This window comes from Carcharhinus amblyrhynchos, chromosome 20 (assembly GCF_965287045.1).
Source record: "Carcharhinus amblyrhynchos chromosome 20, sCarAmb.v2.hapA, whole genome shotgun sequence".
NCBI classification, from domain to species: domain Eukaryota; kingdom Metazoa; phylum Chordata; class Chondrichthyes; order Carcharhiniformes; family Carcharhinidae; genus Carcharhinus; species Carcharhinus amblyrhynchos.
The window spans coordinates 14,508,237-14,529,955 of record NC_137343.1 but is presented as its reverse complement, the minus strand read 5'-3'; the positions used below and the strand labels follow the sequence as shown (position 1 = coordinate 14,529,955).

The following is a 21,719-nucleotide window of genomic DNA, read 5'->3' as shown; positions in this document are numbered from 1 at the left end:
ACTAGTCCTTTCTAGCCTTGGATTTAGAATCAGTTTCCCAACTGCATTTGGAAGTTTAGTTTAGACTGCCTGGAAGTCAGGGTTGCTATCAGTATTAGTACAGTTAATGAAACAATTTGTAGTTTTGTGGCACCACATCTTTTTTACTTATATATTAGGAAAAGGGTTCAAGAACATAGGAAATAGCAGTTGGAGGCCATATGGGCCTTCAAACCATAATACCATGTCCTACCTGCAACTTCAATTCCACTTTCCCCTCATGCCTATAACCCCACTGCTATGGAAAGATCTATTGCTCTCAGCCTCGAAAATATAACTGAACATCCAGATCCCTCTGGCATCGAGATCTCTCAAGACTCTTTACTCTGAGTGAAGACATTTGTTCTCATCCCAGATATGGCCACCTTAGCAGTGCTAGCCTGGGCCCTCTGGCATTACCAAAGGGCTAAAGTGCCAATGCCCAGAAGGGGCATGGGGCAGCGCCAAGGGGATGGGAGGTCCTGCTGCCAATCTGCATTAGGGCTGACTGACAGAGGGAGAGAGGCCAGCGAACAGGGTGGCTATTTGGGCTCGGGGTGGACTGGTCTAGGCATGTTTGGGGGGCAATAATTGAATTAATAATTGAATAACCTTTTCCCCCTACATTATATTCCATCTGTCAGCTTCTTGGCTACTCACGTAATCTATGCTTATTTATAGCATCAATAAATCTGGACACATTACACTTAGACACTCCATATAACTCATGAATATAGACTGTAGATGAAATGAAACCTCCACAATGATCCATGTGGTACCTCACCAGTAACAGTTTGCCAACCAGAAAATTATCCACTTATTCCTGGTTTTTTTTGTCCTTTAATGAGTTCTTTATCCCTGCTAATATATTATCCCAACACATCTTCTGAAACAATCTTTTATATAGCACCTAATCAAATGCCTTATAAAAATCCAAATATATAACATCAACTAGTTCCCCTTTATCCACTCAGGAATCACATCCTCAAAAGAAGATTTGTCAAGTATTATTTCCCTTGCATAAAAACATGACTTTGCCTCAATATATTAAAATTTTCTAGTGCTCCATTACCAATTCTTCAGTAAGATTCCAGAATTTCCTGATAACTGATGCCAGATTAACTGGATTGTAGTTCCCCATTTTTTGCTCTCCGTCCTTTCTTGAATACATTTGTTACATATACTTCCATTCCTAGGGAGCATTTGAAAATCTGGAGAATTTTTAAAGATCACAACCAGTGCAATCTGTAGCCAAGTATTTTAGAATGATAGGATGTAGGGCTTGTAAGCTGTCAGATCTCAGTGATTTGTTGGTTTTCAGTCCATCAGCTTCTCAGTACTTTTCTTTTACTCATCTTAATCACTAACTACTAATCATTAATTTTATCCATGATTGTTCCATGATGTATTCTTCCAGAAGACGGTCTCAACTGCATTCAGGAATTTGTCCTCCAAACTATTTTTACTGATTTGATTTGCCCAGTTTACATAAAGATTAAAGTCTTCACAAATATTTCATTGCCTTTGTTACAAGCTCCTCTTACTTTTTGATTAATACTCTGTCCAAAAGTGTAGTTACTGTTACAGGGGCTACTCGCACCAGCATTCCCGGCCACTTGTCATCTCATATCACCAACTGCACCAATTCTTCAGAGCCAAGATGCAGCCTGACTATTTTCCTTAAGTCATCTTTTATTATCAGGACCAGCTTCCCTCAGTTTCCATTTTGTCTCTCTTTTTGGAATGTCAAATATCCTAGAATATTTAGATCATGACCTTGGTTACTGTGTGTTGGGGAAGGAAAAATCTTAGTAGGTTAGAGAAGATTTTAAACAATTAGACATTTAAGACATTGACAGAACTACCAGCATTGAGTTAAATGACTCTAAATCAGACTTATAAGCTAACAAGAGAATAATTTACACACGTGAATGTAGTAAGAGATTTAAAACAAGTGATTATGATTCAAATGCATATTTTGATATTTTAAATATATTACCTGTATTATTATAAAGTGATTGTGCACTTTGGCCAAGAATAAGTTGCCGTAAGGCCTGATGGTACTGGGACTTTCAGACAGAACCACACTCTTAGGAAACAATGAAACCTCAGAATGTACAGATTCTTATCAATGAGAACTGCTAGCAGTAAGGTTCTCAAGACTGCTTATCAATAGAAATATTCACTGTCCAGATAAGATAGGTGGTTGCCCTGACACAGGATTACGTGTTCGTCAGGTTTGGTAGTTACCTGGAAAGGAATCTGTGGGAATGCTAACTTTGAACTTGGTGGCCAAGTGTCACCAAGCTTGGTGGTTGCTAAGTGATACAGGAGGTTAAGTTAATTAGAAGGGGAGGCTACATCCGGATTCTACGGACTAACAAAATACCATTATGCCAGAGGGCAAGGTGCAATTGGCTCAGGTTTATGACAGGTATTATCAATGTTTTATGTATATTGAAGATGATTGATTCAAAGCTGACGAAAGGCAGAATTTGATAAGAGAAATGTATAATTGATCAATTTCAAACTGTATAAGTCAGAATTCATTGGCAAGACATGCCTCCTAAGAAAGGGTGAGTACCTTCATCTTTACTACCCGTGTTAGAAGGAGTAACGTGTCAAGTCATTGGAACCCGCAAGTTGACCTACCTGAACAAGTGTTAGGGGCTGCGAAAGCAGTGTCACTGGTTAAAGAAACCACTTTATGTCTGGAGAGGCCTAGAACTCTTTAGTGACTTCTCCCTGCAACTGCTGGTCAAATAAGATATGTCTTTGAACCCCACTAGCACCATCAATCACATCTCTGTAAGAGCTAATATATCAAATCTATTTAGTACTATTTATGTTATTATTTAAAATCATTACAAATACTTTGTGAATTCAGATAAAACACATTAAACTTAATTTGTTAACCACCATTTGATCATATTCAGTAATGCAACATTACTGTGAACATTTTTGTCCCTTCCTGTCGTACTCTTATTTTATCCAATAATCGTTTCATTTGTCGTGGCCTTTTCTCTTTCATTTTAAAAAGTTCCTCTTGCCCAAACATTCTCCCCACCTTTTTTACTTTAAAGCCCTATTTTGAGCCCTAGACTTTTGATTTGCCAGGGCACAGGTCCCAGCTTGCATCAAGTGGAATCTGTTGATTGTATATTAATTGTATTCAGATGGTGTGGAGATTCACTTGTGCTCCTATGAACAGGGACAGAATGAAACTATTTTGTTAGTTTTCAGAGTGTATGTTTTAATGTGTGACTCTGTAAACATGTGCTTATAAAGTGTGTGAAAATTATGCTCCTATTTTCTTTCAATGTCTGGCTATCTGGAGAGGTGGATATTCAATGAGACCTTGGAGTCCTCATATATAAGTTGCTGAAAGTAAGCGCGCAGATACAGCTGCCAGTAAAGAAGGCAATTGGTATGCTGGACTTCATGGCAAGAGGATTTGAGTATAGGGAGAGGGATGTTTTGCTACAATTGTATAGCGTGTTGGTGAGGCCACACCTGGATAACGTGTACAGTTTTGGTGTCCTTATCTGAGGAAGGATGTCCTTGCTATAGGAGAACAGCAAAAGTTTACCAGGCCGATTCCTGAGATAGCAGGTCTGTCATATGGGGAGAGACTAAGTCGGTTAGGATTATATTCACTGGAGTTCAGAAGAAGGAGAGAAACTTATAAAATTCTAACAGGGTAGATTCGGAAAGAATGTTTCCAATGGTGGGGGAGTCTAGAACTCGGGGTCATAGTTTGAGAATAAGGGTTATATCTTTTAGAACTGAGGTGAGGAGATTCTTCACCCAGAACATGGTGAATTAAGTGTGGAATTCACTACCACAGAAAGTAGTTGAGGTCAAAACGTTGTCTGATTTCAAGAAGAAGTTAGCTATAGCTCTTGGGGCTAAAAGGATATGGAGGCAGGAGGGATTAGGATATTGATTTGATGATCAGCTATAATCAAAATGAATGGAGGAGCAGGTGCGAATGGCTGAATGGCCTACTCCTGCTTCTAGTTTCTATGTTTCAATCACTATGTGTAGTTTATGTTATTGGTAAACTAAATTAAATATTTATGTTGGGTTATGAGGAGGAATCCAGGAGATGGCTACATTGATGATTTGTGGAATAATCAAGGAGGGTTACACGGAACAACGGTCTATGCTGAGAATTTACTCTCAAGATAAAGAAGGTGACAAGGGACTTCAAAGAGACTGTGAAAAATTGAGGATTATGGAAAAATTAAATCTAGGAAACCTCTGCTGCTGAATATAGGAATCAAGGACTAGGGCACCTGTCAAAAATATCAGAAATTGATGCAGCATTTTCTGGTAAAGAATTAATAGAGATGTGGAATAAACGATTTAATGGAACAGAAAACTATCACAAGTTTGGAAGTAGCAATGGAAGAGTTCCTGTTGGTAAGGAAGATTCAGGATTATTATCCCCAAAACCACCATCTGGTTTCTTACTATGTGCCAAATGCGGAGCAGGCTCAAGCAGCTATATTGTCTGTTCCTGTTCCTATTTCTTTCCTTCTTGTGAAAAATTTATAGCATCAAAAGTGTGCTAATATCATTCCCTCTCTCCCCCAATGTGATGCAACTCAGGATTTATGTAATCAAGGGGTTATAGCTTCATTTTTACTTTTACTCTTAATCCAAGCTTCCACTGAAGTTGGTGTTATATTTTACTTTTGTGCATCCACCAGATTGTCCAACATGTATTTAGGCTTAAGAACAGTTAAAGTTCCAAGCCCTCCAAGGTACCCAACAGTAAAATGTTCAACCTATGTGATTTATAGGGATCGTTCAAGCACAGAATGTTCTTTCTGAATAATATTTCCTATTATCAGTTAAATTTTACTGGATTGAATAAATTATCAATGCTGTAGTTTCTGATCATGCAATGAATTAAAAACAAAATCTGGTAAATTACATAACTATTACTGCTAGCATAGCAATATGAGCATTTCACTGCTTCAACAGAAATCAAAATTAGTCTTATAAACTAAGGAAAATAACTGCTATGATACAAATGTCAATAGATTCATAGAAACCCTACAGTGCAGAAAGAGGCCATTTGGCCCATCGAGTCTGCACCAACCACAATCCCACCCAGGCCCTACCCCCATATCCCTACATATTTTACCCACTCTGCCCTCTAATCTACGCATCTAAGGACATTAAGGGGCAATTTAGCATGGCCAATCAACCTAACCCACACATCTTTGGATTGTGGAAGGAAACTGGAGCAGCCGGAAGAAACCCACGCAGACACGAGGAGAATGTGCAAACTCCACACAGTGACCCAAGCCAGGAACTGAACCCAAACCCTGGAGCTGTGACTATATGTAACTATATATGTAACTATATATGTAACAATATTGCCATTTTTATGTGGGTAAATCTGGTATCCAATTGTTGCAAAAACAAATTGAATCTTGAAGGTATCACAGGTGTCTTGTTTAAAGAAATATATGTTTAAATCAGGTATTCAATAGTAATACGTGTATTAACCAGCAAATAGAAAGGTCATTTTCAAGTGAATGAGTCGTTGGAATATACTAAAATGGTCATAGTTCTTTTATTATTTGTACTTACTTTATCCTCTTTCAAACAATGTCTTGTTGTGTTGTTGTTATTGTTCACATTGTCTTTATCGAGTTGACTCTCAAAATTTGACATCAAATCTTGCTCCTTGCTTGTGAAGTTTGCAACTGCCTCTGCATCACTTTCCTTATTAGGTCCATTAACCATGACGTGGTCACCTTGATCATACATACCACAGTTCAGCGTGTTCTCATTTTCCTCTTCTGACTCCTCCACTGCTGTAAACGTCAGGAAAGTAATTCCCTGTTGGCTTAGCACTCTGCTTTCACTGTCACAAGTATTCTGAAGCTGAGATGAGTCAAGTACCTCACTGTCAAATTCACGATCTTCCGTGAATCTGAATTCTGCATTATCCATCTGAATTTCATTCCTTTCCACATCGTCAACTCGGACTGAAAATTGTTCCAGCTCTCTCTGCTTTTTGATGAAGGTACTGTCTGTAATAGGGTCCGACAGACACCTGAAGTAATAATTGGAATTTACTGGTTCACTTTTAACCTTGTTGGCCACTACTGCATTTTGTGGTGTCTCAATACTGCTATATTTCTGCTCCCCAGATGTGTGTTGAATTCCTGCTTTACATTTGTTCAAGTCTTGTTGGATGGATGCTCTATTGCTCTGAAACACTGAATCCCTCACAGTCTCTTGGAGGTCGCTCTCAGAGTTGCGTCGCCATAACACATTGTGTCGATGTTTACTGATTTAAAACAAAAAGAAGGTATTACCACAGGGTCAATTCTGGTAAAATATTGCTTAGTGATCTAACAAGGAGGAGAGAACAATTTTGCATTTATTTCACAACCTCAAGTTGTCCCAAACAGCTTTTGTAAAATAGGAAACATGGTAGCAAATTTTCATGCAAGCAGGTCCCACACATATCAGATAGTGACCAGAAAATCTATATTAGTGATGTTGTTTGAAGGATAAATATTGGCCAGAAAACAGGCCTTCTCCTCTTTAAATGATGCCATGGGATCTTTTACACCCATCTCAATCAAAAGATGGTAAATCCAACAGTGCAAAATTCTCTTAGTATTGCACAGCAGCATCAGCTGAGATAATATGCTCAAATCCCTGGAGAAAGACTTGAACCTTCTGTCTCGGAGGCAAGCGTGCTGTCGCTAAGACATAGCCAACATTTTTCTAATTTAACGCTAGACTGTTTAACGTACCAATGCATGCTTCTGACCAGCTCAGAATTACTCAGCTGCTGCCACAAACAATTAGCAGACGTTATTCTTTAACACGGACCCATGCTAACGCAACAAAAATTCTCGTCAAGCAAGGAAACAAAATAAAACTTAACACTCTATGAGAGTTTAGCTTCAGCATTAGAAATTTCCTCTCAAAAAAGAATTACATGCATTATTCTTGCATACGGAACTGTCAAATCATTTAAAAGTCTTCAGGTAAAATATCACTAACTTTAGGTAGTGTGCTACCTAAAGTTAGTGGTATTTAATTGTGCTGCATTGTTTACTAATTTAGTTTAAATACAGAAGTAAAATACTGCAGATGCTGGAATTTGGAAATAAAATACTGGCAACATCTGTGGAGACAGAAAGTGAGTTAATGTTTCATTAGAACTGCCTGCTTGATAAGCTGATTATTTCTAATATTTGCTATTCTTATCTAACTTAAGTAGTTGCTGACTTTTCATTGTTGGCAGCTTGAATCCACTGAGGCGCAACTGCAGTGCCACTACAGGCATGAGGGTGCAATTATTGTTGCAAATTGGCTTTTTCTATTTTAAAGCTACAATATAAATATAAAAGTAGGTATAGGCATTAATTTAAAGGTGAGTGAATTACACCCATGCACCCTGGTCCAATTACCTACCTCCCTTGCTTGGTCTTGGTTCCCCTTGCGTACCACCACAAGAAATCCACTAATATACCTTTGATTTTATTGACCAAGATAATTAAATTCTAAATAACTTGACATCCTTTTAATTTTGTCTTTAAATAAAAACAATGGCTATTAATAAATGCAAGGAATCTGGCCAGAAAACACTGAAGCTAACAGGGATTTGCACACACAGTTGGAATTATTTTACAATTGGGTAAATGGGTTAACCAAATATTCTGGGATAAGGCTCAACAATGGCCTAGTCTTCAGAATATTATTGGAGATCCCACCCCTCTATTATAAATATTTTTTTTCAAGTTGTTGATGGGAGATCAGGGCTGCCTCCTTTTATAAAGTTTCAAAGGCTTCAGAGCAAATTAGCAATAAGGATGAGATAAAACTTTACTACACTGAAATGGGAAAACACAGTGAATCAAGCCAAAATTCCCAACATACTGGAGCCTCTATCAAAACTGGATCATCATAGGATTCTTACACAAAATGAAATAAAAATCTAAGGGTAAGTCAACACACATCATTTGATTGATTTGCAGCAGCTAATTAATACTGCCGCGTGTAAAAACATGCTGACAGTATGTGTATATCTAGGAAAAGGTTAAATTTTGCTTTCACCATTGCTATTATTACTATTTCAATAAATATAATTGCATCAGCAACAAAAAGTGGTTAAATAATGTATTTAACGTATAGAAATGCCCTGAGGTGCTGCGTGGAGACCTGAGCAACAAAATAAAAGGGAAAATTGAGAAAAATAATTTAAATTCCATGTCCTTTTTCTTTTGGGCCAGTGATCTTTAACACCATTCCTGGTTTATTGCAGGTATGTAAAGCTATGCTCAGTTAAAAATCATCGATCATTACACAAATTAACCAGCCCTCAAGTAATCTGAAACAAGCAGTGCAATGACCTTCAATGCCTGGAATTTAGTTATGCAAAAATAATCTTAGCAACCATAATACTCGTCCCCAATTAATAAATTATTTTCTGTAACCTTAAATTCATTTACACGAACATGCCAATTTTTTGTGAAGTATGCTCAGTTGCCTTCCTCATTTATCTTTCACCTCAGTCTTTGTGTACGATAAGAGCGGGGCATAAAGACTTAAGTTCAGATTTCCCCTCACTCCTGTATGAGGTGAAGCACCTTAGGACTTAATACTTTACAGCAATGTCATATGTGACAGTGTATTAATAGCTAGATTTGATTTGCTTCAGAAGTAGTTATTTACCTAGCATCTAAAATGCCTTCATATTCTGCCAACTGCCTCATGAACCCTGCATTTGGCTGTGCAACACTCCGTTTCTCCTTCACATATTTGTAGGCTTTCTCGAGTGGCCACCTATATTCTTTCATTGCATATGCGATGACTGTTGACGCAGACCGGCTAACACCCATTTTGCAATGTACCAGACACTTGGAGTGATTTTTCCTGTGCGTAAAGAAAGATTAGAAAGCTAAAACAGTTGCATAAATACCTTGTCTGAAAAGCGAGAGAAAGCTTAGAATGGAAGTCAATGTACTGAAAACGCCAAACAGAAAAGCAATAAACGAAGCATTAAATAGCATTATATAAGAATTGTGCCCTTTTCTGATCACTAATGGGCACTTAGGTCTGGTTCCAACAATAGTTCCAAGTCTTTATCATCTTGCTTAAATCTTTAGGATATTAACCCAACATACTAACACCAAATTAGTTGAAGTTAAAATTTCAAATTACATAAAGCTAGAAAAGGTCTTCTAAGACTACTTTAGACATGCTTTCTAATGATCTCCAATTATTTTAGGATGTACGCAACCAGAGTCAAAACCTCCCAAGAGAAGAAACCATTTAATTTTTTTCCTGAACTTAAAGGCAAGCAAGGACTCGATATTTACACTTATTAACAGAACATTGAAAAACACATGTATTCAGTTATTAATGGCTGCATTTCACCTATTCCCAAGAAAACGGAGCCACAGTATTCTATTAGATTGCCTGTATTATATGAGATACAATTTGCCCAGGAAATCTGATAACCACTTAAATCTATTTGCAAGTGTAAACAATTGTTTGGTTTAACTGGTCATAATAATTTTGTCTAAACAATCATAAATTATTCCCCCTCCCCAACTTCTCTCCAGACCATAACTCTCTACAGTCTATTAGATCTAATATTTCCAATTATAATAGCATTCAAATATATAGAATAAATCAAGCCCAGTGGGATGTTGCTTGGTTTACCACTGCACTCGCTTGCCTCTATCGATATATTAGTAATTTAAAACATTAAATATGAACACCTCAAAAAGTTTGCTAAGAACAATAAAAGACCAATGAATCCATTCCAAAGTTCAAAATTACTTTCCTGAGTATTAGTATGAAGTATATTCTTATATATTCTATTCAATGAAAATCCATCGATAGTCTTTTTGAACACTGAAGCTATAAGTATTCACTGTGCTAAATAGTGTTGGATTTAAGAATGAGGTTATTGCTCCTCCATCCACAAAGAAAAGATATTTTCACCCAATTTTGCATGTGGATCTGTTATCGTGGCTCCTCAAACAGCTGATGTTATGTTTCATATTCTGTGATTATAATACACAAGAACATAGTCAAAGGTTTGCAGCATGGAAACAGGTCCTTCGGTGCAACTTGTCCATGCCATTTTTTTAAAACCATTAAGCTATTCCCAATTGCCTGCATTTGGCTCACATCCCTCCACATCCATCTTATCCATGCAACCGTCCCAGTGTTTTTTTAAAAGACAAAATTGTACCTGCCTCAACTATTACCATTGGCAGCTTGTTCCAGACACATTGCCCTCTGAAAAATTTGCCCATCTGGACCCTTTTGTATCTCTCCCCACTCACCTTAAACTTATGCCTTTTAGTTTTAGGTTCCCCTACCTTTGGGAAAAGATGTTGACTATCTAGCTGATTTAAGCCCTTCATTATTTTATAGGCCTCTAAAAGGTCACCTCCAAGCCTCCTACACTCCAGGGAAAAAGTCCCAGTCTATCCAACCTCTTCTAATAACTCAAACCATCACGTCTCGGTAGCATCCTAGTAAATCTTTTCTGCACTCTTTATGATTTAATAATATCCTTTCTATAATAGGGTGACCAGAACTGTACACAGTATTCCAAGTGTGGCCTTACTAATGTCTTGTATAACTTCAACAAGATGTTCTAATTCCTGTATTCAATGTTCTGACCAACGAAACCATGTCGAAAGTCTTCTTCACCACTCTGTCCACCTGTGACTCCACTTTCAAGGAGCTATGAACCTATACCCCTAAATCTCTTTGTTCTAAAACTCTCCCCAATGTCCTGCCATTAGCTGAATAAGTCCTGCTCTGGTTCAATTGACTAAAATGCATCACCTCACATTTATCTAAATTAACATCCATCTGCCAGTCATCAGCCCACTGGCCCACTTCACTGTCCATTTTGCTATCTATCTTGCATGTCATCTGCAAACTTGCTAACCATGCCTCCTAAATTGAAATAGCAGTAAGCCATTCAGCCCTTCCATCCTGCTCCACAATTATTACAGCTGATCTTCTATATCAACTCCATCTTCCTTCACTAACCCTACAGTCACATAATGACGACAGCACCAGGAGGGTGACATTTGGCCTGTTGAGCCTGTGCAACTCTCCGCAACAGCAATTTACTTAGTCCCACTGCCCAGCTTCCCCCAGAGCCCTTAAAATTATTGTTCCTCAAATACTTATCCAATTCCATTTGAAAGCCACAACTGAATCTGCCATCACAATCCATTCCAGATTGTAGCCACTTGCTACACAAAAATATTTTTCCTCATATTGTCTTTGGTTTTTTTTGCCAATCACCTTAAATCTGAGGCTCAATCAAATAAATTAATAAAATTGCCCAAAATTTGCCCTTACTGATTTTGCTGACTCAGGTGTGAATGCTCACAACATCTAGCGATAATTAATTGGCACCTTCAAACTCATCTACATCACCCTTGCAATTAACGTCTCTCTACATATCATAGATTCATCAAAATTACAGTGCAGGAGGTGGCCATTTGGACCATCAAGCCTGCACCGACAACAATCCCACCCAGGTCCTATCCCTCTAACCTCACACATTTACCCTCCTAATCCCCCTGACACTAAGAGCCAATTTAGCGTGGCCAAGCGATCTAACCTGAACATCTTTGGATTGTGGGAGGAAACCAGAGCACCCAGAGGAAACCCATGCAGACACAGGGAGAATGTGCAAACTCTACACAGACAGTGACCCACGACTGGAACTGAAGCCAGATCCCTGGCACTGTGAGGCAGCAGTGCTAACCACTTTGCCACCATACCACTTGTAAACATTCTCGAGCAAATTCCCAATTAATGTTCACCACCTGCATACAATTAAGACAGAATTAATATACAATTGACACTCCAGCTTGCAAACCTTCCATCAAAGGGAATAGTTTCTCCCCATTTATTCTGTCTAGATCCATCATTATTTTGAGTTCCTTTACCAAATCTCATCATTCTCTTCTTTCAAGAATAACCTCATCTTATTCAACTTATCAATGCAACTGATATCCTTCGTCCTGGGTCCATTCTCAAACTCTTTTCTGTACCCCCTCTAATGCCTTCACATCCTTCTGAAACTGTGCTGCCAGAACTGGACACAATACTTCAGTTGAGGCTAAACCACAATTTGGTGAATGTTCACAATGACTTGCTTGCATCTGTACTCTGTGGGTGGGATTTTCCAGCTTCGCTCGCTCCGAAATTGGAAAATGCTGCCTGAGATCAGTGGATCCTTCCATGGTCCGCCCTTTGCCCACTATGATTCTTGTGCCAGCCGAATAAAATTTGCCTCCATGCCTCTACTGATTCCCTTAGTATTCAAATATCTATTGAGTATATTTAAGACAATAGATCAATTATTGACCACCCACAGCTCTCTGGAACAGATGATTCCAAAGATTGACAATCCATCGTGTGAAAACAATTTTCGTCTCTCCAAATGGCCAATCCTTATTTTGGGGCTATGAGACCTTGTTCTGGACTCCCCAGCCAGGGCAAACAGACCTGGCATCTAACTTGTCAAGCCCCATCAGAATTTTACATGTCAATTTCTTATTCATCTAAATTCTAGGGGATATGTCTCTAGTTTACTCACTCATTCATTCATTCTTCATAGGACAATCCCACATCCCAGGTAATGGTCAAGTGAACATTTTGTCACATTCTCTTAAGTACATCCTTCTTTAAATGAGACCAGAACTGTACAAAGTACTCGAAGTGTGATCTCATCACCGTTCTATATTATTGCAGTAAGACTTCTTTACTCTTATGCTCCAATCCTTTAGTGATAATGCTAGATCTTCTGGTCTCCGGATCGTTTGAGACAGAATGCAAGACACAAGAAAACCTGTGGAAGTCCTGATGTACTGACCTCCCTGGGAGTTGCCCAGGATGTTTCCACTTCTTACGGGAATACGCACTGTTTCCTGGGACCTCTGTGAAAGTCTCCAACTCAAAGCTAGAGCCAGAAACTTTGGGCAGTACCATGCAGTTACCCAAATAGATATCCAGGAAATGTTAGACAGAAAAATCCTAGTCTAACTCCTCTGTAAACAACAGAGCTGATCCCTCTAAGCACCCATACAGATCCCACACTGACCACTACTCCCAACCATACAACCACCACTCTTAACAGCAACCCTCCCTCAAGGGACTACACCCAATGACATCCCTCCCAAATCCACCTGCTACTTCACTCACTTAATTCTCCTACCCTCTTACTCATTTATCCACTCACCCATTCCCCTTTCATTAACATTCATGTTGGACCTTTAAACTTACCAGACAGCAGCTTGCGCCATATAAAAGGTGCATGTCCTGTCTTCTCTCTGATGCTACAGCGTTGTGACTTTTATTTCAGGAAAAGCTGGGCTCTGAAGACCCGGTAAGGAATGTAGTGCTATGTTGTGGTGTGGAAAAGTTCAAGTATAGCAGCAACCCAATGATAACTCCCACTTTTGCAGATGATTCCAGCCAATTTTTTTTTCTAATTCCTACCTGTTCCGACATGTTGACTTTCAGTGATTTTGTATAAAGAACACCCCTGGGTCCTTCTGAATACCAACAATATCTAGTCGCTAACGATTTAAAAAATTTCTTTTCTATTTTCCCTTCCAAAGTGGAATTAATTAATATAATTATTAATTAATATAATTATCCACATTATATTTCATCTATCACATTCTGCCAACTGAAAAATGACTGTCTACTCATACTAATATATTGTCCCTATTATCCCAAATGCCTAATTTTGCAATAATAACCTCTAGTGGAATCTTACTGAATTGCTTTTTGAAATTCCTAGTACAGTACATTTCCAGGTTCGCCCTTATTTACCATACTACCAACCTCAAAACTTAACAGATTTGTCAAACAATTTTATTTCCCTTTCATAAATCTGTGTTGATTAATCATATTACGATTTTCTTAATGCCTTGTTACTAAATCCCTCATAATTCCAGCATTTTCAGGTTAACTGGTCTATAGTCCCTGTATTCTGCCTTCCTGCTTTCATGAATAACGGTAACATTTGCTCCCTTCCAATCTGTGGGAATCAATTTAAAATCTAGAGAACACTTGAAAATGGAGACAATGCATCCACTATATTTGTAGCCACCTTTATTAAGACTCTGGGATGTAGGCCATCAGGTCCAAAGGATTTTCATCCCATTAATTTCTCCAGTATTATTTCTTTACTAATATAGGTGCTAACTTTTTTAAGCTCACCATTCTCATTAGACCCTTGGTTCCTCACCATTTACAGAATGTTTTGTCTCTTCTACCATAAAAGCAGATACAAAGTGTTTGTTGAATATCTATCATTCCCTCATTCCATTATAAATTCTCCTGTCTTTGTCGGTAAAGGGCCTACATTTACTTTTGCTAATCTCTTTCTTTGTACATATTTGTAGAAGTGCTTGCAGTCTGTTTTCATTTCTCTTGCTAGATTACTCTTGTATTTTATCTCCATTAATTTTTAGGTCATCCTTTGCTGAATTCTAAAATCCTTCCAATCCTCAGGCTCACTAAACTTTGGACAATATTATCAGCCTTTTTTTAAATCCAACTTCATGGTTAGACTATTTTTCTCAGCTTTTAACCACTTAAGGGCATGTACATTCATTGCACTGCAGTATTCATTACACTACATTACTGATAGGTTCTGAATTTGCTTTAATGCACATACCATCAACTCAGATTCAGTATATATTTGATCTAGAGATTCAGCTAATGCAATCAAATGGTTTCTTTGCCAACATGGAAAACTAGTTTACAAAGCAGAATATTCCTCTACCTACTTGGCTTTTGTAATGAAGTTATATGTGTCATTCCAATATGCCAGTAGATCTGTGGCATCCTCATCAAATACCCGTACATTGTGATAGCAGAACAATCCTGGAAAGAAGTTATCTATTTCTCTGGTTACATTTAAGATGTAACCAACACTGTAAGAGACCAGAAAAATTGTTTAGAGAAATTTTTTGATAATCATCTTTTTAAGCAGTAATGATGGATTACCTACTAGAATGCATGTAGTTAGGAAGCACAGCATAATAATAAACAAGTCTGCAACATGTTTACAAATATTGGCTCTTTGTCCTTACAATGTTCAGTGTCTCTGATGTTGAAATAAGTAGATGTATCAATCAGTGAAGTACCCAAAAAACTGTGACCTCCTGCACCACATAAACTAAGCTGGCTTATCTCAAAATTAGGCAGCTGCTTGGAGTTTTGCATTTGATCTCAAACACCCTATAAAAGAGAGGGAAGAAAAAAAAATCTAAAATCCCCATGAGGGTGAGAGAAAGTATAACATATTACAAATAAATGTGGACAGCCCCATCACAGGTAAACATTCTGTTTCAGATCTTGCATAAGAAGATCACATGAGCAACAAGTTATGACCTCCCATTCCTGTGGCATAATGATAAAATAGTGGACTGGTAATCCAGAGACTGAGGCTAATACTCTGGGGACAGGGGTTCAAATCTCACTATGGCAGCTGGTAGAATTTAAATTTAATAAAAAATTTTGGAATTGAAAAATAGTTTCATGGTCATCATTACTGAAATTATTGCTGATTACTGTAGAGCCCCATCTGGTTCACTAACATCCTTTAGGGAAGGAAATCGGCTGTCCTTGCCTGGTCTGGCCTACACGTGATCGATTCATAACTGCCTTCTGAAATGGACGAGCAAACCATTCAGTTCACAGGCAATTAGAATGGGCAATATACGCTAGCTTTGCCAGTGCCATCCACAAAATGTACAGATATGTAGTTATTGTGCCACTGATTCCCTTTTGTTCAATAACTTCAATGAGCTAACAGTAGCAATTATAGAAATGAAATATTAAAAACATGCTGTAGCAATTATTTTGTCCTTACCCTGTGCTTTGAAGCTCTTCCAAGTTTGAAGCATTCCACTCTGAACCCTAAAATGGCAATAATTATAATCATTCTCTGGTGTACAATAATTATTTTTCAGATTAGAAAAGTGACCTTTAAATATTGTAAGTTTCACCATGCCAGTTACACTTCTGTCATGAGGCTACGCTCCTTGATTTTTGAAAATATGATTTAAACTTTCAACTATCTGGAAATTTTGTAATTTGAAATGAGACAGAACAAACTATTTAAAAATGCATGGCCACCTTCAGGGTACTCCCTCAGGAGAGTATGAAGAAAGAGACATTAAAATGCAAAATGCTGGATATTGAGAAAAAATGGCTGCCATACAGTGACCCACCCAAAACCCCCTTGGGAGTGCATTATAGGTGAAGTTTAATAGGCCAAGTTGCAGCCATTGTAGGAGATTGCAAGAAGGACTTCAGCAGATTAAAACACCCTGAAAGCTGAGTTGTCTTGCTCTCTCTTTTGGAACACAGTTCAGAAGCTAACGTTAATAGGAATCTACAAGTGAACCAAGATCTTGTCATTATTGTAACACCTGATCACATCCTAATTCAAAAACCTAATTCAAATTGGCCATAATGATTAAAAATTTACACACTAGGGTCAAAGGACACTTAACCATTTATTATTTTAAGTTCTTTTGTTAGACGCTGCCTTCTCTATTTCTGATACCTGTCATATGTAATATTGTGTTTTAGTATTTTCTCCCCTAGGGTTTAGTGTTTAATAAACGTTCTCTTTATTTGCTGACTGCTTTGTATTCACGATTAAATAGTCAAAAAATTTGGATTCAGAAAAGGCACATCCTCATGAAAAACACCTTGTTGTGACCAATCAAGAAAGCCAAACATAGGGGAGCCAGTTCACTCCTCCTCATAACACTTTACAGTTGCAGTAAAAATACCAGAAGGCTCACTGCTCTGTAAGATGTATCCCAATACTCAGGAAACATTAAAAGGAGGCCTGAAGATGAACTTAATTTAGATAAATGTGAGGTGATGCATTTTGGTAGATCAAATCGGGGCAGGTCCTACTCAGTTAATGGTAGGGCATTGGGGAGAGTTATAGAACAAAGAGATCTAGGGGTACAACTTCATAGCTCCTTTAAAGCGGAGTCACAAGTGGACAGGATGGTGAAGGCGGCATTCGGCATGCTTGGTTTCATTGGTAAGAACATTGAATACACTGGGATGTCTTGCTGAAATGGTACAAAACTTTGGTAAGACCACATTTGGAATACTGTGTACAGTTCTGGTCACCCTATTATAGAAAGGATATTATTAAACTATAAAGAGTGCAGAAAAGATTAACTAGAATGCTACCAGAGCTTGATGGTTTGAGTTATAGAGAGAGGCTGGATAGACTGAGACTTTTTCCCTGGAGCGTAGGAGACTTAGGGGTGATCTTATAGAGATTTATAAAATAATGAAGTGCACAGATCAGCTAGTCAGTCAACATCTTTTCCCAAAGGAAGGGGAGTCTAAAACTAAAAGGCATAGGTTTAAGGTGAGAGGGGAGAGATACGAAAGGGTCCAGAGGGGCAATTTTTTCGCTCAAGAGGGTGGTGCCTGGAATGAGGTATTAGTAGAGGCGAGTACAATTTTGTCTTTTAAAAAGCATTTAGACAGTTTCATGGCAAGATGGGTATAGAGGGATATGGGCCAAATGCAGGCAATTGGGTCTAACTTAGTGGTAAGAACTGGGTGGCATGGATAAGTGGCGCCAAAGGTCCTGCTTGCAAGTTGTAAACCTCTATTACTCTGCTCCATTAGTTCATTCTGCAGCTTCAAGCATCTCATTTTGTTCACCCTTATCTCTCCACACGTGTTTCTTCCCGAGATGTGTATTTCTTTCTTAGCTTCATAATGAATGACTTTTTATCCTATATGACTTAAATCATCATCTCACTACACCTTGTCGCCTCTCCCTAGTTTTGTAATCTCTACTAAATTCTCAATTCCTCCAATTTACTTTGTGTATTCTCTCCTCTCCTCTCGCCCACCATTGTCAGCATGTGCATTCAGCCCAGTGCTCTGCACGCTCTTCCTGAACTCCTGTCTTCTGTAAGCCCCACATCCTTGAAAGCCATTTTTTCCCTTCCCACTATCTCTGGCTTACTGTATACTTCTTTGGTTATGCCTCTATCAAGCTTCCCTGTGCCATTAGGCTGTGAACATTTCAAAGTTGGGCTCTGCTGCTGCAAAATTCTGTTCCTTCCTCCCCAGGAAAATCTATTGTTTGGACAGCTATCGCCATTAACAATGCTTGGCTGAGGTTTAAATGCCAATGTGTTTCGTCGCATCTGAGAATGAATGACAGTTTCAAGAGGCTATACTCATAGATTGTCCCTTTTATGTGCTTTCAGGTTTGTTGACACAAGCAAAAAGGATCACTTTTTTTTTCCACATGGCAGAATGTATTTTTTCCCTTTAGAATCAATTATATGGAGGCATTAATTAGAGGGTGGGATATTTAATTCCTCCCCTAAGAAATGTAAAATATTCTCCTTTGATATTGCATGGAATCTGAGTACATACTGTTTGAGTGGCTATGGAGGATACATGGAAGGCATGTGATAGAACGCATGATTTGACAGGACACAGAGGATACATGGGGAGCCAAAAGTGGCAAGGCTATTCAAGGGGACAAGGGCTAGCTTGGTGAATGGATAGGGGATCCATGGGAGGTGAAGGGTGAGGCCTTTAAACATTGTTGGGGCTGAGATAGCTTTGGAGAACCAAGACAGGCAACACTCCTCACACATTCCAATACAGCTTACAAAATATACTGTAAACATGAGCCCAGTGTGAAAAGAGTAAAATGTCACATGAAGCCATATATGCATTAGATGTACAGTTTGCAAGCCACATATGTTTGTCACTTAGGTTTTCCCAAGCCCAGAGGAAGATTATACTCCAACAACTCAGTGGACTATCTGACACTAGATAGATGTATTTGAGATCGGTACCTCAAAAATGTGGAAAGCAAGGATTTCCAACAATTTATATGACATGAATGCATATTTTGGAAGGGGCTGGGTAGCAGCATGCATGTCATGGATTGGCACACTGACAAATACTTAAATTGGAGATGGTGGGGGGAGAGATGGGATGAAGATTTGACAGAATCAGCTGTTCCTTTCCAGAAGCAGTAAACATATATCACTCCAAAACAACAGTTTCCATTTTGATAAATTCCATGGTGTGAAAAATATCCTAACATTCCCTGCAACTAAACAAATCTACAGAATAGAAAAAAAAATACCAGATAAAGATGATCAAATATTAGGGAAGCTTTATCCATTTGTCCTAAAATGATCAGCATTTCATTATCAATAAATCCTTTGTACTCTTTTAGGTTGCAGTTCATCTGTTGTTCCAACTCATTTCGAATCTGTGAACAAAAAAAATCTTCAGTAGCACACATCTTTTTAATACATTTTTTGGCCCTATTTTCTCTCCTACCTCAATGGCACTGACTCTTTTTGGGATATGACTTTGCAGAGTGACAGTTCCCTAGTTCAAGATCAATTCTTTGTGTTCAAATGTCAATCAACTTGTTCAATGGAAACGACATCTCAACTGAACTCAATATGGTCTTTGCCAGATCTTCAAGTGTGTACTTCCCAACAAGGGTCACTGGACTATTATTACATTGCAGAGTCTGACTGATTTTGCATCTTGCCTTCACTTAGAGTACTGAGATAAACGACAATGCTCAACTGCTGCTCTAGCGGAGATCAACTACCACAGCACAGACTTGGACTTAGATCTTTATGTCTATGTACTACCAGGCTCTTAGGAGAATTATACGATGATTTTTAAGTCAGTAAAATATACATGCTTTGTTCCAAGTCTAAGACTCCTCTTTGCTTAGAACTTCGAAGTTTGCAGCATCAAAGGTGACAAATGCAGCCCATTGCTTCTCACATATTCTTTGCTGGAGCAATCCCAAACCAGTCATATTACCCGCCACTCTCACCTCATAATTTTGCCTCTTCCTCCATTTCACGTTTATTTATTGTCAGGAGATTAGCAGGGTAAATAGGATTGTGGTTGGTACAGACTTAATGGGCCAAATGGCCTCCTTCTGTACTGTAGGGATTCTATGATTCTATCTACTGTTTCTTAAATGATACAAAAATGTTTTCCTTATCATCATCATTTGGGAAGTATTCCATGCTTCTACAAATCCATGTTAAAACATCTCCTACCTTTGATCTTCATACGTGGTAACAATTTTAAATTTAATCGGCACTAACTTACAGCCCAGCGAAATTAATCTTTTTCTCCATTTCACAAGAAAACTTCACAATTTTAAAAATTGCTGTTAAAGCACCTTTTGATTTTGTCTACTTCAGTGGAAATTGTGGCAGCATCTCATGTTTCTCCTCATAATGATAGTTCTCTTCATTCAGGTAATTAAAGTCTGAAAGATGTACTCGTTTCTTCTCAGAGTCCAAAAGATGTGCTGGTTAAGTGCATTGGCCATGCTAAATTCTCCCTCAGTGTACCTGAACAGGTGCTGGAGTGTGGCGACTAGAGGATTTTCACAGTAACTTCATTGCAGTGTTAATGTAAGCCTACTTGTGACACTATTAAACTTTAACTTTTGCACTGTACACTTTTTCTGGTTTTAATATTAATCCTATAATGGGACTGCCAAAGCTGCCTGTACACAATACTGTGAACTTGACCTAAGTACTGCCTCATAGAAATGGAATACATACCTTTTTGCTATTTCTGCTTTCAATTTTTTTCTGCTTTATCTATCTGCCATTTCAAGCAAGCCACTTATCTGCCTATCCCCAGCCAAGAGGAACATGCAGGTATCCTAATTCAAACATCAAGAACAGCACTTTGTGACTGTGTTGCAAACAACTGAATTAGACTAATTCAGGCATGATCATTCCCCAACTTCTTTTTTCTGGTTATAGGCATATACTCCAGATATACTGTGTTTTTCTTTGTTGAGGTAACCAATTTTCTATGTACAAGTCGAAAGGAAAAAAAAAACAAATGTTGGAAGTCTTAAAGAAAGCTGGAAATAGCATGGCAATGATCATTCAAAAAGGACAGATTCATGTTTTAAGTGCATACCTTTATGGCAAAGCACAAATTTATATTTTCCTCTGTTCAAATTCTACTTATATTTTAATTGTTAGAATAAATCACACATCTTATTTTATTAAGATGGATTAATCAAGATCAGCATTAGTTAAGATGCCAGCACAAAGGAACCGTTTAGGGGGAGCTATTAAGTATAAACATCCATATTATTCAGACGCATTACATTTGTCCAGCACAATTGCAAACTTACTTCTTTAGAAGTGACATTTTCCAAATCTTTGCTCATCATTATGTGTCTTAGTTTGTTTTTTATTAATCGTTCAGTTAGTTCATTCTCTGTTGGTCTGTAAAAAAAAGCACAAGTACATTTGTTTTACCTGCAGACCAAAATGCAAATTCCTAAACACAAAAAGGACAAGTGTGAGGCTGATGCTGCATGCATCTGCCACGTACTAGTTTTGATCTTAATTTATAGCAAATTAGCTTTTTTTAAGCTAGGATTAGAAATGGAATTCAACAATTATTGGGAAATCAGTTGGCATTTCCATTCATTAATGTTATCCAAGAGTTACGCACTGAATGTCAGCAAAAGTGAACAGGTTCTTATGGATCTGGATTGATTCTGTTCACGGTTAAAATGCCAGATGTACCACATTGAGTTTCTGATTTCTACATTGGAATGGTTT

At 38.1% G+C, this 21,719-nt stretch overlaps 1 protein-coding gene across 1 annotated transcript in view; it reads right to left on the bottom strand.

Moving 5' to 3' along the window:
- The window catches only part of LOC145355770 (protein phosphatase Slingshot homolog 1-like), an 86,498-nt gene that overhangs the window by 10,114 nt on the left and 54,665 nt on the right, over positions 1–21,719 (bottom strand). Inside the window, exons 9-14 of the mRNA XM_080208125.1 lie at positions 21,284–21,377; positions 19,229–19,357; positions 15,938–15,984; positions 14,850–14,996; positions 8,734–8,934; positions 5,626–6,331 (exon numbers count right to left, since the gene is read on the bottom strand). Coding sequence (XP_080064251.1) covers positions 5,626–6,331; positions 8,734–8,934; positions 14,850–14,996; positions 15,938–15,984; positions 19,229–19,357; positions 21,284–21,377 — 1,324 coding nt within the window. The remainder of the gene's footprint in view (positions 1–5,625; positions 6,332–8,733; positions 8,935–14,849; positions 14,997–15,937; positions 15,985–19,228; positions 19,358–21,283; positions 21,378–21,719) is intronic.